Genomic DNA, 25143 nt, shown 5'->3' on the forward strand with positions numbered 1-25143 from the left:
AAATAATGGTTATAGTATATAAAAGTATGAGTATTTTCTCAATAAGTTTCAAGCACGTCACACGAGCGAGGCGAGTCTGGACCTTCTGGTAAAGCCGCGGCGGCGGCGAGCCGTTGTGTGACCGCGGTACGGTGGGTGCCGTTACTGCCGCGCGTCACGGTCCATCCAACGCATGAGCGTCCGCGCGTGACTCCTTCCTAACTGACACAATATTTCTAGGAGTGTGCAAACACGTGCACCTCGTGCTGCTGCAGGAGTCTTGTGCAAACACGTGCACCTCGTGCTGCTGCAGGAGTCTTGTGCAAACACGTGCACCTCGTGCTGCTGCAGGAGTCTTGTGCCTGTCTCTTATACACATCTAGATGTGTATAAGAGACAGCACGTGCACCTCGTGCTGCTGCAGTCTTGTGCAAACACGTGCACCTCGTGCTGCTGCAGGAGTCTTGTGTGCAAACACGTGCACCTCTGTCTCTTATACACATCTAGATGTGTATAAGAGACAGGTGCAGACACGTGCACCTCGTGCTGCTGCAGGAGTCTTGTGCAAACACGTGCACCTCGTGCTGCTGCAGGAGTCTTGTGTAGACACTGTCTCTTATACACATCTAGATGTGTATAAGAGACAGCACGTGCACCTCGTGCTGCTGCAGGAGTCTTGTGTAGACACGTGCACTTCGTGAACTCGCAGCCTTTCGCTGTTCTTACTGGTGCAGACAAGTTAAGCTCCTGTTGTTGCAACAAGAGCACTGGTCTCTTACTTTTCAACCAATCTTGACTCTGTTACGCGAGTGAAAATTTGCCGAGTTTGTTGTTAAGGATGAAAAAGCTGTTCATCATTTTTAAAAGTTGTAATGATTAGGGCTCTCGTATTGTTGTAACTGTCAGAAAGTATATTATTAAATAACTGACGCCATGAGAACTTGGTCAGATGAATACCACGTAAGATACTATCCAGGTACATACATAATGCGTGTTAATGCACCAGGAAAATCTCATAAAAGAATAATTTCACGGCAGCTGTGAGTATTGTATCAGTGCCACCTGAGTATTGTCGTGCATTGTTGTCATGTGATAATTACCATAGTCTTATCTACAGTCGCGTCCTCACGCGGCACTTAGTGAGGAGATAATCGAGCCTTCCTTGCCACCTGCTGTTGTCTTTATTTTACCGGCCGCGTGTGTATAACCGGTTCTGCGTTCGTTATACCGCTTACTTTCTTTTCGAACTCCCGAAATTGCTTTCAACGGAACACTTTCCGAATTTTCAAAATTACTTCTAACGGAATAATTTCTTTAGGAATTTCAATCGCCACTAAATAATGTTTATATGTAATCAGTGCAGTTTACTTGTCTGATTAATAGTGTAGGCTGGCAGAATTTCTTCTCATAAACAAGTTTTGTTAAAGACCAGAGAATTAGTTTTATTTATTAACTTCTTGTTAGTTTTTTCTATAAGTCGTACTAAATTCTTCGTAGGTGTTGAAAGATTGAAAATCAAATTACCGATAGACATTTTTAATATTGAACGACGTTTCGAATGTACAACATTCATTTTCAAGTTAAAGACGCAATGAGTAACGAAATTTGGGTTGACATATGTACGAAATCAAGTAAATTGGATACCATTCAAATAATGCTAAAATTTCGTTTACGTGATACTACCTACATACTACCTACTCTTCATGTAGGTAGTATCACGTAAACGAAATTTTAGCATTATTTGAATGGTATCCAATTTACTTGATTTCGTACATATGTCAACCCAAATTTCGTTACTCATTGCGTCTTTAACTTGAAAATAAATGTTGTACATTCGAAACGTCGTTCAATATTAAAAATGTCTATCGGTAATTTGATTTTCAATCTTCCAACACCTACGAAGAATTTAGTACGACTTATTGAAAAAACTAACAAGAAGTTAATAAATAAAACTAATTCTCTGGTCTTTAACAAAACTTGTCTGATTAAATGCAGGAATAATAATTTCAACGTCAATACCAGACGCGTGCCATCGCAAGTCGCGTGTTTGTGATGATTTACTTGGAGCAAACTATATAGTGGCGCTGTAGGACACGCATGCACTCTCCGAAAAATGGAAGGGTCAATGTCTGAACCATGATACACTTTCTTGCTCGAAGAAAGAGTAGAGAGCGGGTTTTCTGCTTGATATTTTATGAAGAATCTACCTGATACGCCCTTTTGTCGGGTCAAATTGGGTCAGGATGCATCGCTATATGGACAATGTCTCTAATTTCTCTGTTGATATCTTCTGACTGCTCGCCATATTAGACGGCTTATTTTATTTAATTTGTATTGATTACGAGGAATTCCAGCGACGTACGTGGCGATGTTTGTTTCATGAATTACATGGGACGATATGAAGATTATTTCCCGTCCGTGGGAAGGAGCGACTCGAGTGCGTCCTTCACGGCTCCTCGCTCCCGAGTCACGTGGATGCCTCCTATTTCCTGTTACAATATTCACTTTAACTTCATCATTAAATTGAACACGTTTTTCGCTTCCTATGAGCTGTTCCTACTTATTTTTATTGGTCGGCGCTGGTGCCGTGACGGGTTCATTTACAACTTCTACAACCTTCTTTGAGGTTTGGAAGTATAATTAACAAAAAATTCCATTTTGCGGGGTTAAATATCATGTCGTGTCGTACGGAGGCGTGTCCGTATGACTTAATGTAGCTTTGCGCATGTGAAGTCACGAAGGTACGTGTGAGATTTCATTTGTTTGAATTTTTTGAATTTATTTTATTCTTGATATTTTGGTAGTCCAATATTTATTTGTGAGCTCTAAGTTCACGTGTGCAAGGGGTTTTCGTAGCCAGTTTACCGCCAGTAGCTCTTCTTTGGAATCGAACTAGATTTTCACGATGGCAATATGTAACATTGAAAGCGGCTATAATAAATTCGATGGTCAACTTTTGGGGTGCTTGAATATTTGAATGAAATGAAGGAAATAATTAATGAAAATCAGTTTCGTATCCCTGACGACTGACTAATTTATATAGATCTTTTGGAGTCAGATCAAGTAGAAAAGTTCAAATTGCAACACTGCATGGGATTGCGAATTGAGGTTGTTTAGATCCTGCATAGCAATTCAAGACTTAACAGTACGAGTTTTGAACGAAACACGACGCATAAAATGTCATGTAGAGGCGTTTCAGCATGACGCATGCGGCGCACCCGCGCATCTTCACGCATCAACCGACCTGCCTTCTTAACTAAGTTTTCTTTGTGCCGCGTTGGTCGCCTGCGTAATCTATTGCGGCGGCAGCGTCCAGCGTCTTTTGAACGCTCATTGTGGAGCGATTTGTGTCTTGTACTGCTGCTCTGGTCAGAAACTTTCGGTAGTTGTTTCTCCTGATTTGTAACTTGTTTTTATTTCGACTCCTGCTTTGAGACTCGCGTTTTGTGCGTTATGTGACTTGTTTTGTTTCATTTCTCTCACTTTGATCTCGTACTGTGCTGACATCGTTGCAATCAACGCTCAACACTTTCATGTACACGTGTGTGTCGTCCGCTTCCTGGTTAGATTCTTGTATTGTTTCCCCTCAATTCAATAACGATGGGAACTCATGACGTTTTCTTGTTTAATTCAAGTCGTGTGTTTGAATTGAACATTTCATTATAGATCTAATATTTTATGATTTATTTTAATCGAATTGTGCGCCGTTTCACTGTAGTGGATGTTTTTGAAAAATACCCGTATGAATTTATGTTATTGTATCACAAGTTAGTGAATACATTTGTAGGTGGGACGACATGTCTGACGTAACCGTCTTCCATTGTCTGTCCACCGGTAGAAATTATCCAATTGTTCTAAGTATCAGACGCGTCAAGAACAGCTGACGCCAGCAATTTAGTTGGCCTTCCAAATTTTCGCAACGCACCAATTTTTTTTAGTGTTGTCACCTTCCCTCGCCTGCATCGCACGCTCGAAAGTTCCCCAAGCGCCCAACCATGCCGAACCCATGATAGAAATTGAGATTTTATCATTATTATTTTTTTATGGCTTCTGGGAGGCAGACTCTCACCATTGTTGTCCGTGTGGTGGAATGATAGCCCATGATAATCACACATCCGGGACGCCTGCGCGTTATCCCAGCACATTCGTCCCGCGGTTGCCGTGCATCAAATGACTCGTGATTAACATGTTGAGGCACCTGAATAATTCATTGTATGGGCTTCTGATTTTTTGCTTTATAATTATCAGATTTTCATTGAAGCTAATAATATGAAGCAAGTGTTTTTATTCGAATAGTCATGAATGCAATGTTGACCTTTTAAAGTAAACACAATCTTATAACTTGAAACAAATTCTAGTGCCTCCGCGTTGTAATATTGAAGGAATATAGGTACCAGATTATGTTTCGTCTTTTCATTCAATTGTTCACCCGAAAAAATGATAAGAAAGCCTGGAGAAACTCTACTAATTGATAGATTTTGCCTGTATCTTTGTTTGTCAGGAATTTTTGGTATTGTATGCATCAACTTGAATTTGTAGGTGTGGTTATCAACATAAGTGAAATTTGTGATGTACAAAATATCAGTCAAAACGTTGTGTGCGATTGCGGCTACATGTAGCACTCATTATCCGTAGGTTTGCTGCAGCGCACAGCAATCACGTTCCGTACAGCTGCTTAGCTGCAGCGCACAGCACTCACGTTCCGTACAGCTTCTGCAGCGCACAACACTCACGTTCCGTACAGCTGCTGCAGCGCACAGCACTCACGTTTCCTTTATATTTAATTTCGTAACGCGGCCTCTCATCAATGCGTTGTCACGCTCGCCCCGCACGTCTGCTTCGGTCTGTACGTCTCCAATCATCGGGCTTCTTTCAACTAACTCGCTCGCGTAAAGTGTGCATATTGCTCTCGGTTTGCTCATGGCTTTCCATTCTCAAGTATTGCTTTGCTGGTCCCAAGTTCTGGACGTGTTCGCTTGTTTGCCCTTGCTGTGGAATTTTTTTTTTTTCAGAATCTTGCTCAGATAGTTTGGCATTTTCAACGTTACCAAGCTAGACGTAATGCTGGAAGAGTCTTTCATTTTTTTGTGATCCCTTATTGCCTGAATAAATGTTTCCTTGCTAGTATTCGTGCTAGTACAGTTCGCCTGCCCGAACTTGTCTCTTGACGGCAACATCTGACAACACTCATATATAAGAGCCTGAATTGTGCCGCCTGCAATACTGCCTAATGTCACTCCCATTGACGCACTCCAGGTCCTCTGAAATATTGAGATATAGTATCAGTTCGTCAATTTTCGGCCATTTTCCTGGTGTCGTGAATTTCAGCTGGAAACGCGAGATGGTGATAAAGAACTGAGTGCTTGAATATAAATCCCGTACTTGACAGTCCTGAGTAAGTCAGGTCACAACTTGACTGTCCTATGATATTCCGGCTCGCCGACATGACTGTCGCCAAGTGCTGTATCCGCTGAGCAGCTCACCCTATTGAAAATCTTGGTATAAAAACGGGCGAACATTGGGTGGCCATAAGGTGGTCGCTTGATTTTTAACTGGGTACTAGACTGCGACTTGTTCGAGATGTACTGCGTGTTGCTGTGCGCAGTGAGTACTGCTGTGTCCACTGAGTTGTGCTGTGCACAGTGAGTGTTGCTGTGTGTGTTTAGTGAGTTTTGTCGGCCGTACATTGTGCATTCCAGTCCATAGTTATTGCTATTGTTTGTTTACAAATTTTTGTGCGGAGTTACTTTTTGATTCAATTCCGGTTTGATCTACTCCCCTTCTAAGCTAATCTTAGAGTATTTAATCTACCTTATTCTCGCTTGGGCTAAAATTTTACTAGGAATGACCTACTCTGAGTACATGTTAATGTTTCATAGTTTGTAGGGGTCGGATATACGAGTTTATCCGTCTGCTGTCCGAAGCTTTGTAATCGCCTGCCATTTATTCCTGCGTGCGGCGTTCGCGTAAAAGTTGCGACGAGCAAATCATTGCGCAAGGCGCTACGTTCACCTGCCGGCAATGGAGAGCTTGTGTGTTCTGGTGCAGTTATCACTTGAGTTCGATCACCATCGTGTGCGATGATTGTTCGTATCGCACAGAAAACTGTTAAGGATCACGCTGCCATTTCTCTCCCGTTTAGCCTTCCTGCTCACTGAGGTGGCGCGGATTTCCTGAACTGTTAGAGAAGAAAGTGAGATGCTGAGACCACCTGCGTGAGTCCCGCTGCCTCCGTCTCCATCAACATAATATCTTTATGTTGTTGTATTATTATTCAATAGTATATTTTTGCTTGAAAGATTTATATTCGCCTTCACGTCTCACATTTTTGATGCTTTCTTGCATTATTATCAAGAGAATGTGCCAGAAGTAGTCGTTCTAGTAAAACACGCATTTATTCAGTTTTCTGAATGAATATCAAGGTAGAATGCTGTATATAATAGTATAATGTAAACAAAGCTCATTCTTCACACCTGAAGTGTTTGATACCTGTAGTCTGCACTCTATTGTAAATTAAATGCTTTTGTATTGCTGCTGCCTACTCTGCACACTACAGGTGTGCAGAGTAGGCATGATTCTTCTTCTCTGCAGTCGAGTTGGTTGGTGTTGCTCATACCTGTTGTATCTTGACTGAAGCTTCAGTTTTGACATTAATTTGTACTATGTTCAGCTTGCATCGTTTGGCCCGCTTCTGCAGTACAAATAAGCTAGGGCTGCGTCAGAAACTCGCGTATCCTGCGTATTAGCATGTATTTATTCCATTTACCCTGGGAATAAACAGTTTGTCGCTAGCGACTGTCAATAATTTGCAACAAGTCCTGTATATTTATTGTGCAGGTGATCAGAGGCTTTATAACACTCTGGCGCGGCCTGCCTTCGCGCTGCGTCCGCGCCGAATATGCAGCGCCGAGCTGCATTGCGTCTTTTCAGCAGAGTGCGATAGCGTGCGTCTCCCGCTTTATCATAAGAGTACGCTGGCTGGCACAGCGAAAACTTTTACTGTCGTGATATGTGGCTTTCGTTCTGAAATAGTTATAACGATTACGAAATTTGAATTTTACTTCGAGCAATGCATGCAGTATTACGGGTGAGAAATACATTCCTTTGTAGGTTGCTTCTGGTGGGATATGAAAATAGATTTGATCGTTTGGTCATGACTGAGAAAACTCTGTAATTTCAGCAGCAGTTTCTTATGAATATTCCGTGCACGTGTCCGAGCTGCTCGAATCTGGGAGTGTTGTTGGAAGTGAATGAGGACATGCCTACCTTCAGCATTGCAAGACGCGCTTTGCTTTTCGTTGTAATATTTATCAAATTTAATGTCCTGTATCTATGACCTATGAAATAGAAACTGGTGGTGCTTCTCTTGAACTGAAATTTTGGAAGTATAAGCTCTGAATATTGGTGATATTAGAAACTTCATCGTGAATGTGATGAATAAGGTTGCTTATAATTTTTTTTCCAAACTTGTTAACCTTTTTATATGAAAATTGGATGTCTATTTTGGTGGCAAACAGTTTGTTGAGTAGTTTCATTATCATTTGGAAATTACTTAATTATTTAACAAATACATTGCTGACGCGATCACGGCGGCCTGGAGTCATTCATATCGGAGACGTGAACACAGACAAGTGGGATCTACACGCATGTGTTAGTGTGGGTGTGCGTATGTGGCTGTCACAGCTGTTAGTGTGGCTGTCACAGCTGCACCTGAAACGTTTCTACATTTGTGACGAGTAACGCTCTGCAGATGACAGTTGACAGACCTATATAGATGAGTCCACTCGCTTAACAGTTCGTAGGTCTGTTAGAGTGCTTCTGTTGGTCCCTCGAGACAACTGTGTCTTGGCTTCAAAACATAGTTTTGCTTGTATAAGCAATTTCAGGGTTAGAGATGGCTTTAAGTGTGTCGTTAATTTCTGCTTTCATACTTGAAAATTTTGTTGTTCGTTATTAATGTTTTATTCTATATGGGTTTTAGCTAGCTTTTTTATATTTTAGAACCGTCATTACCACGGCTTGAAAGTTAGTGATAAGCCTTATTTTTTTTTTTAGTAACATTGATCAAGCAATATCGGGTATGGACCTAATAATCTTGACACTTCCTCGTTGATCTCATTCAGTGAGGCTATTGAGTTTCTCTCGCACCTCTGCGCGTGTCGTCATCTTTAATCTCGTGATGCTGCCTTGGCTTTGATTTGTGGCATGACGGATCCTTATTGGCATTCTCCACGACCAGTCCTCGGGGGGGCTCGGGGCATGACGCAAGTCTCATTACTGAGACAAGATTCAGGTCGGCGAAGCTGCACATCTCCGAATTGGGACATGGGTCGCTGGTAGAATTACTTTTCATTCATAGAGACTGGATTTTACATAGCATTTTGCAAGTTTGATGGGGGGAAGAACATTTTTTAATGTTTTACGAGTATAATAATGAAATTTGTTGCTGTTTTCCCCCTTTTATGCTGAGAATGGCTCGTTTGAAAGCAATCTTGTGCGGGGCTAGAAGTTAGAGTATGAACGATCGGTTCATATTCAGGCAGCGCAACTCGTTTCAGGCTGGATGATGTGATGAAATGCGTTGATGTTTGAACGTTGCGTTCGTTGACGTCAGAATAATTTCACCGGCAGCGTCCGGCATCTTGATAGCAGCAGCCTGGCTTCACACGTTGTAGGTCACGCTGCCTGGGGCACCGCTGGCCCTGGGCAGCGAACGTCCACCGTACCATTCAGCTCACGATGGCTTATATTATATTTACACATTTCAAAGAACAATTTTTATAAAATGCTCATTAATGATCCTATTATTATGGGAAGAGATTATGGTGACGTTCGGTCTAACAAAAATACATAGTCACATTACATATGTGGGAACTAACAAAAAGTTTGAAAGTGAGTTATAAAGAAGGACTGAAAAATATAATAATATAATAAAACGAATATGTGCAATGGTCGAAGGCTCTGCAAAATAGTTCGCTCACTTCACTCTCCAACTGCAAAAGGAATAAAAAAGTTTAAAAAGTTCTCTAACGACCCTTGCAATAATCACTGCAGTAAGCTGCAGTGCAGGTGCATCACAGTGCACATGCACTGCAGAAAGCGTTGCCAAACTGTTCCTCACTGAACGAGCACACGCTGCTTCATCATAACTGGCTGGCGGTTGGCCGCTTCTGATGCGACCTACATTTCCAATTATGGAAAACTCAACGGGATAAAGACCTGATTTACGACGCCGGTTTCTTCAATCTATCGTGTGGTGAAATTCTTAATCTTGTCATGTGAATTGGTGATATTTTCTGTCATATATTGTTTTGAATTCGCTGATTGTTTGATTACAATGTTGTGAATTGTTTATTATAACGATTGAATTACGTACGAATAATCTATTTAACCTCCATAATAATAAATCATTTAATCTTGTCAAACTACGTAAACGAAGTTCGTGTATGAATGCTTAATCTATTGAATGCTATTGGAAACGACCCCTTATGAAGATCGTTGAATTATGTATCGTGCATGCAGCGTTCTCTAGATCGTACGATTGAACGTGTTTGTAATCGTAATTTTTACCAATGCTTTACTCATGCACCTTTCTCTTATTTGCAGACAAGGGCGATGACGAGACCGACCGCTCAAGTGTAAGTATAAGATTTTTGTTTAATGATGCTTCACCTATTCGTAAGATCTCCCATGCATCCCATCAGACATCTCACGTTGAATAACCGGTAAAGTAAACGTCATTTGGTTTAATCAACGTTATTTCAACGTCGTTTGGTTTAACCAACGTTAATTCAACGTCGTTTTGTTAAATCAACGCCAGCTCAACGTTGATGCAACGGACGGATCATACATCGCAATTGTTGATCGAAATCATACGGAATGTCCGTTATATAGCCAATCCCTAGCTGCTCATGTTTTACGATCATGATCGAGAGTTGATTATTTTACGAACATCGTACGGGAATTCAAGTATTAATTTGAAAGCTTGTCGTGCCAGTTTATCGAAAGATGTCGTCAGATGCGTTGCTCAATCACTTTGCTTAGGACAGACGCCGGAGTGAATGCGAAATCTTGAATACCTTTTTTTTAATTTGTTGCAACGTGACCCTTTCAATCGCAAATGTGTGTCTCCAAATTTACGCTCGATCTGAGAGTTCTGTGCATCCAGTCTAATTAGCCAATTGCTTGATGAAATTTGAATGTTTGTTGTTTGTTTCTCGAATGAATGTTTGTTGCTTGATTCTCGAATGAATGTTTGTTGTTTGTTTCTCGAATGAATGTTTGTTTGTTTCTCGAAGGAATGTTTTTTGCTTGTTTCTCGAACGAATGTTTGTTGTTTGCTACTTGTATGTTTTATCAAAACATTTCTCCGTTGAAAGAGCGGAGTTATCCCATAAAACTCGTACTGCCAAGTTTGGGTCATTGCTGAACTTGCAGTCACCGTAAGAATGATTAGCATGCAGTACCAGGCCTGCGTGGCTGTCGTGCTCTGTGGCTGTGTCTAGCTGGTGAACGTTGGTTATGTCTCGCGTAAACACTGGTCATGTTTTCTGTGGTTACAGCTCCTCTGTGTACTGAGATTGTGTGAAGCTATACCTATTGTGAACATGAATTGTCTTCTGTGATTTGTATATAGATGTTATGTCGTGCATTGGAGATGCTATATAACTAGTGTAAAAGAGCTATTTTTTGAGTAGATGTTTTGTCGTGTGTATGAGAGGCTATGTTTTGTGTACAGGAGTTGTTTTCTGTGTAGATGTTATGTCATGTGTATTTTAGGGCATATTTATTGTGTACAAGAGTTGTTTGCTGTGAAGATGTTATGTCGTGTGTGTGTCAGGGTATATTTCTTGTGTACAAGAGTTGTGTTCTGCCAGTGTAGATGTTATGTCGTGTGTATGTCGGGGCATATTTCTTGTGTACGAGAGTTGTTCTCTGTGTAGATGTTATGTTGTGTTGGTGATAGGCTAAATGTTTTGTGTACAGGAGCTATTTTTTGTGTAGATGTTATGTCGTGTGTAAGAGAGGTAATATGACTTGTGTACAGGAGCTTTTTCTGTGTAGTTGTTATGTCTTGTGCGCACGCTCGGTCACGAACAACACAAAACAATAAAGTTTAGACCACAGCGGTCACGCTCCCACAGATCAAATCCTGGTCACATTCGCTGAATTGAGCAAGAAGTCGCGCTGTTCCCACTGCGTCGCGTATGCGATTAGTGTTTTGTGTTGCAATGCATTAACTCTTTACGCTATTGTGCATCATGTTTCCCGCGCTGTTTTTTTTTTGGCCTGAAATAAATTACAACATATGCGCTCGCATCACAATAGTTGAGGTACAAAATGTACCTAAGTGACGTGCAGCAGCTGCACAATACTTCATACATGACTGCCGTCAATATTAATCAGCATACGAAATCAGATGTCAATTATTTGTTGACACTACTCTAGCCGGTGAAGTAATTACGGTATTATGTTACGTGCGGCGTTCATTCTACAATCGCACTTACAGTATATCTACCATGTTCTGTATATATTCGATAAATTTAAACAGACTTGTACGTACTTCATGCAATGTTGACAGCTCGATGAAAACCTGCAGCCCATGTAACGCATCGGTGACACGTGTCTTACATTTCCATCTGGCCATCGCCTCTGCCAACGAAGTTTAGGGTAGCAAAAAAAAAAAACACGCGCAGTACAGTGTTTGGTTTCAGCAAATCAAGAGCCTCCAAATACATCACGATATTGCTTTTTACTACGATCTCAGTTATCGTTCAGGAAATCGTCTCTCTGTCGTTGTTCAAGTCCAGTATTATGACAAAAATTCAATCTACTCATTCTAGAAGGTTTTGCTTTGGTTGTGTCATCTATATATCGATAACCTGGTTCATACTTCCCATATATATAGGATGGTGACTCAATCTGGGAAAGAAATCTCTATATTGTTATTTATTCGATATTCCTTATTTTCGAGATGGTGTGGATTTAACTAATGTTTATTATACGACATTTGAACTAGATCGTCAAAAATCCTTCAAAATTTTAGAGCGTGGGATATACCTTTCATTTATAAGGTTAGATAATCCCTATTGGGACGAGATGAACATCAGAACACAATGTCTCTCCGCACCGGCAATCGTGACTCAAGAGGGTTGAGACACCCTTCACGGACTGCTCGTTGTGCCCATTCTCTTATTTGAGAGCTGGTGACCTGCCTTCGCCCACTTTCTCACCAAACTCCATTAAAACTCTAGGCATGTCTGGTTGAGTTATCTCGAAGAAAAGAATAAAGTTTTCTTTGCTGGAGGTAAAAGTGACATTTTGAATAGCACAGAGCTCACCACGCTCGCTTTTTCGTGGTATCCACGATATTTTGGAAACACAGTCATTGTCAATCCTTGTGTTGTTGCACTCATCTGTTTTATTTTAATGTTCGGTTGTATTTTCAATATCAAGATTCGTTGCTGCATGTGCAAATTGTGATTTTATGTCCATTGCCTTTCAAGTACCTCTGCCAAAATGTCCAATGTTGCACTCGTGGGTTGCAGAATTGCGTATCCGAGGCTCTTGAATTCATCATAGTATAGCTTCTACAGTTGGTATTGTGCTGCCTCCATAACCTATACCCATTTGGTCCATTTTACACAGCCAAGACTGAAGTTAGATGCAGAAAAATAACATGTGATGGTAAAAAAGTTAATCAACGTCGAAAGATTGAACTGAATCGACCACAAAGTTGTAAAAAAAATCATGACTGTCTAAGTTCTTCCCATATTGTGAATTTTGAATCTACGTATTTGTTTCTAGTACAACAGAATTCTACTAAACTGGCCTCAGACTTAACGAAGTACACATTTTTCTGAGCACTTGGCAAATGTATACTAAAATGAAATAATAATATATTAAACATTAATCGTACAATCACCTTACGTTTGATTGTCATGATTAGATTGAGTGACACCATCCACGTGACGATGCTCCTTTCACGTTAGTGGAGGGGAAACTCATCATTTAAATTTGAAAATAAATTCAAAATATCTCTTCAATATTTGCTTTGTTTGGTTTCTGAACTTGCAGCGCTTTGCTGGATTTGCACGCTTTGCGATTTGTGCGCTTTGCTCTGTCGTCGTTTTATTGTTCGCTGGTGAAGACCAAGCATTGAACGCGCTAACTCAGTGCTTCTTGCTGGCGCTTCTTGTTAGACGCCCGGCCTTTTCGTTGTGTCATTCAAGAACTACTGTAGCTGCGTGCAGTTTTTCACGAGGCTTTTATCGTCTACATTCCGGTGAGTTTGAGCTCGAGTCACGCGCCTGTTTCTTTCCCGAGACAAAACACTGAGGGGTTGGAGTCTGATTAAGAATCAGATGCTGTACGACCAAGAACTCTGATGGTAGAAGTTGGTTCAGAAACAAGCAAGCTGGCTAGCTGGTAACGCATCCGCCATGGATTTGCTAATTTTAAATCTGAAGTGGAATTGGCCGTGTAATTTCGGATTCCCCGAATTATTTAAAAGCATCTGTCTGACTGATTAATTTTCGTGACCCAATTGGAACTCGGTTGCGGATGGCCCTTCGTCCTTCTTCAATTTCTATTCAGTTTTTGTATTCAGTAATTTGTAAGAGGTTTTGCGAACAACAATTGTAATGAATCGTATAGCGTGCACAGTATACTCGTCCACCTGGCAGAGCGCACGTGTTGTAAGTGAAAGTTTAACTTGACTAATAATGTATTAGTCCAAGGTAATAACATTTTTTCACCACTTCATTGTACTCGTAGTTTAATATGACAGTTGTTGTCAGCAAGTATCGTTGCGAGTGACTTTGTAGTACAAGTAATGTAATTTAACTCTTTCGGCATAATTAGTATGAATGAAAAATTGTATGCCAGTAACTTTTCAATAAAAGTAAAGTTGTGAACGAAGTAAAGTGAGACGTTTGATTGTGCAGCACACTCTGCCCCGTCGCCCTGCGTACTCCCTGCTACAGAAGGTACTGCCTCGTGGCATGCGTGTGTGTACCTTCCCAGTTGTGTACAATCTCTGTACAGTAACTTTATCACTCATGTGACCGCTATCCAGTAGATAAGTGTGTCTTCTCTTAGCTAGTTTATTCTGCAATGAAGTGCCCTGTTGTCAAAAATTGCTGTGACTACCTTGCTGAATGTTGAGGGCGTCTGTTGTCAGTGTTGTGTGTTTATGTCATAATCAAACTAGAGTTATCGTTATATCGATAGTTTCTTCAGAAACATTGTCTACAATACTCGGCTCAGATTTCATTGTAAATAGTGAGGAATTTTTTAGCTTCGTTCTTATTCGTCGATTACATCACGCGTTATCTTAGTTTCTAACTTTCCGACGATATTCGTCTCCTGAGAGCTCCACACACCGCCGGTGTGGTCACAGCACCTCTCATTACTGATTGATGTGCCATTGTGGTCCATGTGTTTGAGTTTCTTAGAACCTGTCTTTATTGTTCACCTTACTTTCTTGAAGTGAGTTATAATCAAGTTTTTCTTTTAGAACCAGTCTTTATTATTGCACTAATTTTCTTGGTGTGAGTTATAACTAGTAGAATGGTCTTGTAAGTTAACAATGATAACCACGACTCGTCTCTCCTCTGCAGACATGTGGCGCTACCACCCGGACCAAGGTAGACCGTCACATGATGCGCCTTCATGTTCGCCTCATAGCATTTTCAATTTATTTCATGGATTATGTTTGTTGCGCAGAGCTTCAGCTTGTATTGTGCCTTTTTATGTCATCCAAGTTTTTCTCTATAGGTTATAGTGGATGCTTCATCAATTCGATAGTTAATGTAAAATTAGTGATTTTTCTGATTTCTATTTTCCTGTTATTAGCAGAAGTGCGTCAGAAAATTGTGTTTTGTTTTTTCCATAGTTGCTTGGCTTTTCGGATAAGTTTGTTATTATTTATTGCATGTTCCGCCAATATTACAAACGATTAGCTGTAGTCGTTTGAGTCAGTCCTCTGTGACAGGTGTTTCGTAACTCACGTCCAGGTCTGGAGTGTCCAAGCATTCCTTGCATGCCGATCTCTGGGCCCAACTCGTGTCCCTCCATTCGATGCGTGTTGAGAAGTTCGAGATGTTGGCCAAGCAATTACTGAATATGGCTTAACATAGGATGTGGTGCTTAGAACCTTTCGGAAGAATAATGAAACCGTCGAGTTCTTTAATTTTTGGTATATGCTAGGTATAGATTTTGGCGTTTACATGGGCATTGATCTCGTATCTGTTGTGTATTAGGCCTAATACTTCAATTTTATTTGTGAGATTAATATGGGGAGCATTTGACTGGCCATTTGTTTTCCAAATGAATCTTCAGGAGTGTTTTTGAAATAATGAATCGCCGGTTTAAGATTTGCGTGTGCCGCGGTGCGAATACTAAGGTCCGAATTGGGATCATATTGCTTTTCTCAACCCCCATGCTCGATGTTACTGATGGTTTTATTCTTGCATTATAATTTAACATATAATTTGCACTGTAATTAAACGAGCTACGATGGTCGAGCAGATCAAGTCTGGGAGCGGCATTGGTGGTGGGGGCAAGTCCAGGGCGAGTTCAGCTCCCCCTGTACGCCGCACCGTCCTGGGGGCGCCTCTTGGGGCTAAGGGATCCCAAGCTACAGGTCAGTGTCAGCTTATTGTGTTTATCGTTTCACCTTGACAATAGGAGCATTAAGTTATGTTATGGTATAACTGGAATTAATAAGGAATCAAATCTGTCAAAATAATAGTGGCACGTCCAAGCCTCGTGATGGTGAAGGACAACTTTCTGAATTAATAATGAGCTTGTAAAATTTCACCCTGCAACTAAAGAAGCATCATAATTAGGAAGTCAACCACGACTTGATTTGATTTTGATGGTCTATGTCGGTTGCACTGTAGACATGCAGAACCTTGCCCTGACATCAAGTGTCGTTACACGTACTTGATCTCATTGCTTCCACTACTGGGATGCGGTGTTTTTACATTCATATTAATCCTCTGGTGGTGACAGGACTTATTTTTTCTGCGCTTTTGAGCAGACACTCGGTCTATTATCCCTAGCCAAGAAGTATGCAACTTACACAGATAGTAATTCCTGACTGTAATATATTGACTGTTTTCGTTACTAATAGCATCCCGTATGTGTTTCTGCCGTGAAATTGTTCAGCATGTGATGCCATGTTCTCTCCCTCACTTGACGTGCGTGCTGCCCAATCTTTCACTCTAAAATAGCTCGTGTGATCTCTTATCTGCAATTCATAGTGAAATGTTTCGTATTCAACATCAATATATACTAACTGCTCGGGTCAACAAATCGTGTTCTTCTGACGCACGCGTTCTACCTTCACTAATGGTTCTTTGTACAGATTTAAAATGTTTCGGTTTACGGAGTTGAATTCTGTGTGAGCCATGAGCCTCCTAATTTGCATCTGAACGCCAACCTTCTTGTGTTCAGCTTCCCCTTTGATTGATAAGTAGACGAATTTTGTGGTGGTTTTCTTTGACGTTGTTTACGTGCAACTTGGTTGTGGGTGTTGCATAATGTTGTAGATTGTGGTGTGTTTGTTTTGTTTTAATTATCATGTTGATTATTCCAAACTGAACGGGTTTAGTAACTGGACTTTAGCAGTGTGGTAATTTTATCTCCAAATTTGTGTTTGTTACCGGCGACACGAGCGTGTAACCGTGTGGTGTGTTGTGATGCTCACGTCACGTATTAATGTGATGAAGGTGAAGGAGGTGCAGCAGGTGGTGGCAGTAGTGGCAGCTCCACGAGAGGAGGTTTGGTCAAGCGCAACCCCTCGATGCCAAGAGGACGAGCTGGGTCCTCTAGTGGCACAGGTGCGACTATATCTCTTCGGCCGTACTATCTACTATCAGAAATTCTTATCAGTTTGGAACTCCGTCAGCCAATCACTGACAGCGTTCCGCGCTAAATCCATCAATCTCAAACGAGAAATCGGCCGTTACTTAATAGATTATTGATAGCACAGCCTTATTGCTCTGCAACTCTATTTCAAAGAGCTCCAGTTGGAGAGCGATTCTTGAATCCATTAGACCAAATCATAACATAGGCTAAATATTGAGGTTGATATAACTATAAATGGTACGTAATGTATAGTCCGTAATGGACAGCTTCGACATCCGAACTGCTGTCTGCGTGGATGTCGTGCTCACGCCTACATTACATCTGAACATCTTGGTTTCATCTCAAAGTTCAACATAGCGTTGCTAGTAACGGTTTGCTCTGATTTGGTTTCTTAGGTCCATCGAGACTTAATCGTATAGTGCTGCTTACTCTAACTAATCAATTCACATTTTGTGACAATTGCGAGATTACGTTTTAAAGTAACGGCGAGAAGTTCATCTTGCTATCTCGCACATCTTGACATCATCAGGATTGAAACGCCGCTAATTAATCATGCGATTCAATTAGTTCGACGTATTAAAATAATATTTACCCACTTTCAAAGAACCGAAGAGAATATGCAGTTTAAATTCACTTAATTTCGTTTATCACAAATACGCTTCTATAATTGCACCACTGATGCTTTCTCACTACGCGAGTTGTGAGTTTTGTGTTGCTTTCATTGGTTTGGTGTTGCTTGTTTGTTTGCATTGTGCACAATTCTCGCTATTTAGCTCTACTCTTGCTAGTTCATAATTCACTTCACTAATCCTTGTTGTCGTTGCTTAAACAACCTCAATATGTTCTCACTGACGCCTTCTACAACGAATGCTTAATTAAGCATGAATGTGTGCCTCTGACAATCGCTCAATTCCCAATCTCTCTTCGTTTGCTTACTAATTTCCTATGAATAATTGGTGTAATATCGCTGAAGTTGAGCTGTGTTTGCCAGCTGCTGGAGGTGTGGACGAGAATTACTTCCTGAACGCCTTCGACGACGCGCCTAAAGTGAACATCTTCAGCACACGCGAGCTCGACGATATCATGAACAAGATACGCGATACAATCAACAACCCCAACAACGACTGGGACAAGCGCGTCGACATGGTACGTTTGGTACACGATACTTTCGCTTAGGAATTCCGGAATTACTTGTATACAGTTCCATTCCCGTTATTTCATGTCCGTTTGACGGATTTATTGGATTTAAATGCTGCCGTAATCGGTAAATGTCAGTAGCCCGTTTATCATCCAAAGCGAATCGCTTGTCCTAGCGCTCAAATAAACTGCCCTTTTTCTCAATATGTTATCATAATTTCGACCATTCATAAAATTATTTTCAGATGCACCTTGTAATGCAAATATTTCTCGTTTCGTTTTTTTTTAAATTTATTTTAGCGCTAGAAAATTTCAAGTCGTTGATATATCAACAGCTGAAGAAGGCTCGCAGCGTGGTGATGGCGGGCGGCCACAATTACGATGAATTCTACCCTCAACTCCGCCTGCTCGAGCCTGCGTTGTGTCTGTCCATCAGAGATCTAAGGTAATGCAACTGCCACTTGTCGGGGTCCTCGGGTAATTCGATCGTTAGTCTGAGATCTTTGGCTACTTCTTGTCTCTTTCATATTACTTTCCGCTTCATATCTCAGCATCGTTGGCGCTGCAAAAAAATTTCTTTTTGGAATAGATAGTAGTATTTAAGACGAATTTAATTAGTTCACTCCAGGCAAGCTTCATTTAAATATTTCTTATAATTCTTTCCTTTTTATCGTAAACAGTAACTTTTTATGACGCTTGCTGTGCTCATCACTCGCTGTATTGCACTCTCTACTCGCCGCATTTCCCGTTAATCATACTCTTTGCCCTGAGATACATCCGCTTACTAAGTTGTTTAGTGCTCTACAAAAGCTTATGCATGATACGATTCTAAAATTTTCTATGTAGCCTATGGTATGAAGCCAAAACATTAAGAAAAACTCGCTCATAGCCTCATACAAAACCTGTTATGCGGCCATTAACGCAGAATTGAAACAAGCTAACAAAGTTTTAATGTGGAACTTTACTGAGCAGATCACAGGTGGTGCGAGAAGCGTGTATTACAGTAGCGTATTTAGCTCAGGAGCTACACCACCGAGTGGACCATCTGTGCGAGATGGTCTTGCCTCATCTCATCGCCCTCATACCCAACGGTGCTAAGGTGAGCTTGTCAGCTTGGGTCAATTCTTTTTCTACCTGCAAGGCATATTCCGTTGAAATAACGTTGAGTAAACATTGTTTTAACGAAATTAATTTTTAAACGGAGTTGTTTAACTCCTAATCAACGTTGTTTCTACGTCATTCGACTTGAAGGTTGCGTCGAATTCTAAATTTTAGAATGACGCTATATAGGCAAGCTGATGTTAAAGTAGATGGTTGTTTGGCCCTAAAAGGTTATGCGAGGCTATGCAGAAGACCATGCAAGGTAGTATAGTCCTAATCTAGGTATGGCCACCATACCACCATACCTAATAGAAGGATTCACTTGAATCCTTCTATTTGTAGGTGTTAGACAAATCCACTATTTTTAAGTGTTGTCGTTAAGATCTCACTATTTTAAGTGTAAGAATAGTGCTAACCGTTCTTCTGTGGCAGGTGATGTCGACGTCGGGTACCGTGTGTATCCGCTTCATCATCCAGAACGTGCACCACCCGAAGATCGTGCCGATCATCTTGCGCGAGCTGACGTCGAGCAAGAGTAGAGAGATACGTAAAGCTTGCTGTGAGTTCCTCGACCACATCGTGCACACGTGGCCTACGCACGCCCTCGACAGGAACTCCGCCGCCATAGGAGAAGCCATCAAGAAGGGCATCAGTGACGCCGACTCTGAAGCAAGAGCCTTCGCCAGAAAGTGAGAGCCTCATTTTTGCGACACTCATTTAGTTTGCAATAATACATAGATTCTGATATTAATACTTTTCTATAGCGCGCATGTTTATTTGACTGTCGCTTTTGAAGAAAATCTTTCAGTTCTTTCGAAACTAGCGGTCTTTGTTAATTTCTGGTAATTGTATCCTTTTTTTATTGTAGAATTTTGTCCCGTTCTGTTTGCCGTCGGTCATAAAAGAAAACTTTGAGCTGTTGTGTGAAGTGGAGTAACCAGGTGGTGGTCCACTTCAGTATGATGTGTTGTGCACGTAGCACTTCTGAATGATGTTTTGTGCTCGTAACACTTCGGTATGATGTGTTGCGCACGTAAAACTTCTGTATGATGTGTTGTGCACATGGCTCCAAGTTATGATGTGTTGACAGAGCGTATTGGGGATACGCGGACCACTTCAAGGAGGAGGCGGACAAGTTACTCAACTCTCTAGACGCGAGCTACAAGAAGATGTTGCAGGGCGAGATGAGCGGCTCCATGAGTGCGTCTAATTCTTCTCATTCCATACAGCAACAGTCAAGCCAACCCGCTAAACCAGGTCGGTATAACAGTCATAAATATAGCTAGCTGGTTACTAAATGTTATCGCTCAAGAATAGCAAGTTTTCAGTGGTAGTTGTCGTTTGCGATCATGCGCCCTGAGGCTGGTCCGTTAATGTACTTATGCAGCTTCATTATCTGGCCATTAAATCTTCTTCATCTGCTGGGTTCGTAACTTGGTAATTATTCTACCATGTGTCATGTAAGCTCAGACGCCGAGGCCACTTCTGCCGATCGTTGCTTCTCGAGGTGCGTTTTACGTCTTCCGACTTAGCCCTTTGCTGCCCTACCATTGCGCTCACCCAATTCTTTGCTTTGCTTCCACTCATACTCTTCAGTTTGATACTCATCATTAACTCCTGTCTTCAATTGGACAAAAATAATTGGCAAATATTCAGTACCTTTTCTTTTAACGAGCACATTTAGTACCATTGGGCCTATCGCGTCTACGTCGCATTCCAAAATTTATTGCGCTCCTACAGAGGTATTTATACCGTTAAGAAATCTCTTATCTTTGAAATATTTTATTTAAAAAAAAAATTATTTTGATTATTGGCAATCGTGGTATAATTTTTTGTACTTTCTAAGTATGTGAAACCGCTATAATTTAAGATGGTTGAGCTATCGTACATGAATTTCATATCACCGCATCTATTATTAAGTAGCTCTTCAGCCGTCTTTTTAAACCAGTCTGAATTCAACAGCAAAATTATCTACCAAGATCCTTCTGCCTAATTTATGTAATCATCACTGGCCCTAGGTAAACTAGATTCCCAAAACTAGCCATACCTTAAATATTTATTGCTGAATTAGTCGCAGATAGTGTATATGTATACACGTGTGATGATTTCTATTGTAAATGTTCATCAAGGGACTCATGATAATAAGCTAGGGAAGGCAGACTGGTGTTTATACTTCATCGCACGCATCGCTCTCTACACTCGCTCCTGTAGCTCCCCTTCTCCTTGCTTTGGCCTTTGATTGAAGTTCTCATTTAAGGGCCGGCGTGAATGAAAAGCTTATTTGGACCCATTTGTTTTCATTTCACCCTGAAACCAGTCGGATTTTCTTAGATTTATATATTTTTATGAGTTTTACACTGAAATTGTTTTGTTATCCCTCAACTCTCTCAGATTTACGTTAACATTTTTATTTATTTTATTTTTGTTTTCTCCTTGACTTGCTTGTGCGCGACGCCCGTTTCCTGCCGTCGCTTTGCTTGCTCCCTTGGATGACGTACAGCCCTGCCCCCCCGCACCGGCTGGTCCCGCCCTCCCACCTCATCCACTTCAGAGCATCAATTCCCCTCCACATCCTCCTCCTCCTCTTCATCCCACCAACATCATTTCCTCACATCGTCTACGTCAAACCCCATGACAGCGTCAGCCTCAGGACTGCCCACACGTACGGGCAGCTTGCGCCGTACGGGCATCCCCACCGCAAGTCACCGCCCGCCACCGCCGTTAACGTCCCGCCACCTGCATTATGACGCCCCCGACGGCGGCTACAGAACTCCCGCCACTCCCACCACCGGATTCCGGTCCAACTCCGCCATCGACGTAAACGCTGCTAGACGTGCGCAGGCGCGAGCTCAGTACGCTAACGCGAACAGGTTCAAGGCTGGATCTGGAGTGTCTTTGCGTAAGTATAATGCGTTTTGTTCCTCACTGGGTAGGTGCGTATCCGGAACACTTGGGGGTTATATACGACCACGTTACACTCGCATACACAGTTAAACACGTCCAGGGAATGAAGGCACTGCGTACCGATGCTCAAAGCTTGGGCACCACGCAAATTTGTCACCATTATAGACCTCTTCAAGGAATTATTGGTGGCTATCAGTACAGAATTCTAATAGCTTCCCTCGCAAATTAAGACTAACGTTAAGTATCGCTTACTGTAACGTTTAGTATCGCTTTGTTGAGAAGACCTTCCCGCCCTCACTAGTCGATGTTATTACTTGGAACACACGTGCACTTCACACCACACGAATGCAAACATCACTATATTCTTAAGACAGCACACCCGCGTTTATTTTGTACCAAATTTGTACATTCGGTATTGATAGACATCTATTTCTTACAAAAAACTATTAGTTAATAAGTATATGCTATTGTTTGATGTTACGTTTCTCTTTATTCTGTCTAATGAACTTGGTCTGCTGAAGCATGTAATCGGCACTGAGCCTCAGCTTGCAGTGCGCTACTTAATTTCTCGAAAGATAATTGGCTTCTCTTCCGCGTTATAGTCGTACTTCATGCGAATATTATTGCTTAGTTATTAATGCGTCATCAGGCATTTTATATCCAACGAAAAGGAGCTGGTTGTTTGAAGCCTAACCAGTCAAGAATAAAAATGCTTTGGAATTTTCAGTTACTTCGAGGAAACCTTTATGTACACAGAAGCAAAATTTTTAAGTTTCAGAAAGTAATTGATGTCATGTAAACGTTTTAGAAAGCAATTTCATTTTGTTTTGCAATTCACAACCCTTGTTATTCTTATTATATGATGACCTTCATATTTTTCTTCGTTCCGAAATTTTCTCTCTAATTTAATTGGATTCAAGGAGCTCAGTAGAATCTGCTTTCAAGTTGATATTATTTCAAAGCTTTTGAGAATTGTAACATTCTTTGCTTACTTCAGCTGATCGAGTCGTGCTTGTCTCTTAGTAGAGCTTGCTTGCTTTTCTTTGCTGCAATTGTTAGAGCCATTGGGCAGATCAGAAAAAAAGTTTTGAGGTTACGAATAACTGAATCTCCATGCTTCGTAGATAGATTAGTATAACTTTATAATATTACTAAAAATATATGCATGAATTTAGCTGCAATTATTTTGATAGGAATCTTGTGTATATTATATAGAAGGAATTGGTCAGAAGGCTGATGGTCCATTTCTCGTTTGTGCAAACAATTCGCTCTGTACTGAATGCCTGTTCCTCATTACTGTTGATTTCATTCTTGTTTGTTTGACGTATCCGTTTGACATGAGTTTTATTTCTTCATCGGAGCTTCTGTAATTGAAGTAACCTATCTTTTAATAATAAAAACAATTATCTTTATCTTATGACAATTTTTTCTCGTATCTCTTCACTTGCTAACATTTCGCTGCTCTACCATCACCGTGATGCCGCAGTGGGAGATCTCGGTGAGTTGCGTCGGTCTGTCGTATCTGCCGTTGCATGCAATCAATGCTTGCTCGTGCACCCAAACATTGGTTCTGGAATTCTCTGTGGTTATTTTCTTGGTCACTTGATTGTCGAGTCTTCCACCTTTTTCATATTTTAATGGATTGACGACATTATAGGAGCTCTTAAAATACACGCCACTAGATGTTATTTTTAGTTTTTCGGGAGTTTTTTGTATACGATGAATCGCCCAAAGATTAAAGCCATTTCTAAAATGTGAGATTGTCATGTTTTCCCCAAGACCATGGCAAATTCTAATTATAGAATTCCATTCACATTACTGCAACATTTTGACTCATGATGCACATGCATTTTTCTTTTGTTATAATTTTATTGTTTTCCACAAACCTTAACATGATGTTTGACACCATTTTCCTTGAGTGAGTTGTAATGCAGAAATTGACCACCGAGAGGATAAACTAACACCACACTGGGTTTACCTAATTAACGTGATCTTGTTGGTGGTACAGCGCGTCCCCGCAAGTCCATGGACCATCCCCCTCCCCTGAGCAACTCCTCCATCATCTCCCCAGAGCGTACGCGTCCCCGGACTCGGGGGACCGTATCCCAATCCCAACGTGAGTACTGCCTCATCCCCTCCTTCCTCCTTACGTCCCCTACTTCCTCCCCCAAAGCCTCCTTCATTCTTCTTCCCGTAAACGTCTTCGGACAAGGGGGACGTGTTACTGCCCCCCAACTCCTCCCCCTTCTCACCCCTCCCCCCTCATTCTCTCGTCTTTCCGATGTTCTCATTTTGCTTTTTCTTGCTGACGCCGTCGCTTTGTCTCGTTGCGTGAGTACCTCCTAGTCTCCGGGGCTCCCAAGCGCAGGTCTACAACTTTTCGCGCGACGGAATTCATCAATTAGTTGGAATGTTTCGTTGCACTCAAGTTCAATTAAATTATGTTCATTTTATAAACGAGCAAACATTTATATTTGATGTTTTGTAATGGAAGATTTCATTCCGTTTTATTTCTCACGAAACACATGCGTTTTTCTCTAAACGTCTAAGCTATCGCATGATTAGAAAATAAAGCTTTAAGAGCATTTAGAAATGCAGAAGAAATAGATTTTGACTCATTTACTTGTAAAACAGCAACTCTCTCTTACCATATTTGTTCGTAACGTCATCTGTGTTTACTGACCAGCTGGTAGTCGCAGCGGTTCTCCTTCATCTCGCCTGAGTTACGCGACGTACAACTCTTCGCACCACCTGCCACCTCACCAGAACTCTGCAGGTGGCAGCGGTGGCACTCTAGGCCGTACACGTCGCAGGAGTGGCATCCCTCGCAGCACTGGCACCTCCAGAGAGCCGTCACCTAACCGTGCGGGTCAGTACGCCGGGACATACGCCCCGTCCTCTGCCACCACACCGAAGGGCAGGACGCGCTCTGTGTCTGGTGAGTTACAAGCCAGCTCATACAAACCCCTTATCTTAAAATAAATTTTTTTCCTATTTTTGCGCAATGTATAATATCCTGTCATGTTGTGGCGCCGTATCGCAATAACTTTTCTTTCTCGTGATGACATTGTGCTTGCTGAAGGAATTATCACGCCTTACTGGTTTATAAATTATGTTGTTGATATGTAATGAAATATCTTACATTGG

At 41.4% G+C, this 25143-nt stretch overlaps 1 protein-coding gene across 11 annotated transcripts in view; it reads left to right on the top strand.

The window, feature by feature from the left end:
• The window catches only part of LOC108681028 (CLIP-associating protein 2), a 58597-nt gene that overhangs the window by 25453 nt on the left and 8001 nt on the right, over positions 1–25143 (top strand). For 3 of the 11 annotated variants that reach the window (XM_047884448.1, XM_047884449.1, XM_047884453.1), the window contains exons 2-13: positions 9586–9617; positions 13926–13967; positions 15511–15625; positions 16716–16826; positions 17846–18000; positions 18327–18436; positions 18964–19090; positions 19525–19781; positions 20183–20349; positions 21593–21991; positions 24005–24112; positions 24683–24934. In XM_047884448.1, coding sequence (XP_047740404.1) covers positions 9586–9617; positions 13926–13967; positions 15511–15625; positions 16716–16826; positions 17846–18000; positions 18327–18436; positions 18964–19090; positions 19525–19781; positions 20183–20349; positions 21593–21991; positions 24005–24112; positions 24683–24934 — 1875 coding nt within the window. Of the gene's footprint in view, positions 1–9585; positions 9618–13925; positions 13968–14600; positions 14628–15510; positions 15626–16715; positions 16827–17845; positions 18001–18326; positions 18437–18963; positions 19091–19524; positions 19782–20182; positions 20350–21592; positions 21992–23482; positions 23495–24004; positions 24113–24682; positions 24935–25143 lie in introns of all 11 variants that reach the window. The other 8 variants (XM_047884458.1, XM_047884450.1, XM_047884459.1 and 5 more) reach the window with 6 other exon arrangements.

Source organism: Hyalella azteca, unplaced genomic scaffold, assembly GCF_000764305.2.
Source record: "Hyalella azteca isolate HAZT.00-mixed unplaced genomic scaffold, Hazt_2.0.2 contig15455, whole genome shotgun sequence".
Classification (NCBI taxonomy): Eukaryota; Metazoa; Arthropoda; class Malacostraca; order Amphipoda; family Hyalellidae; genus Hyalella; species Hyalella azteca.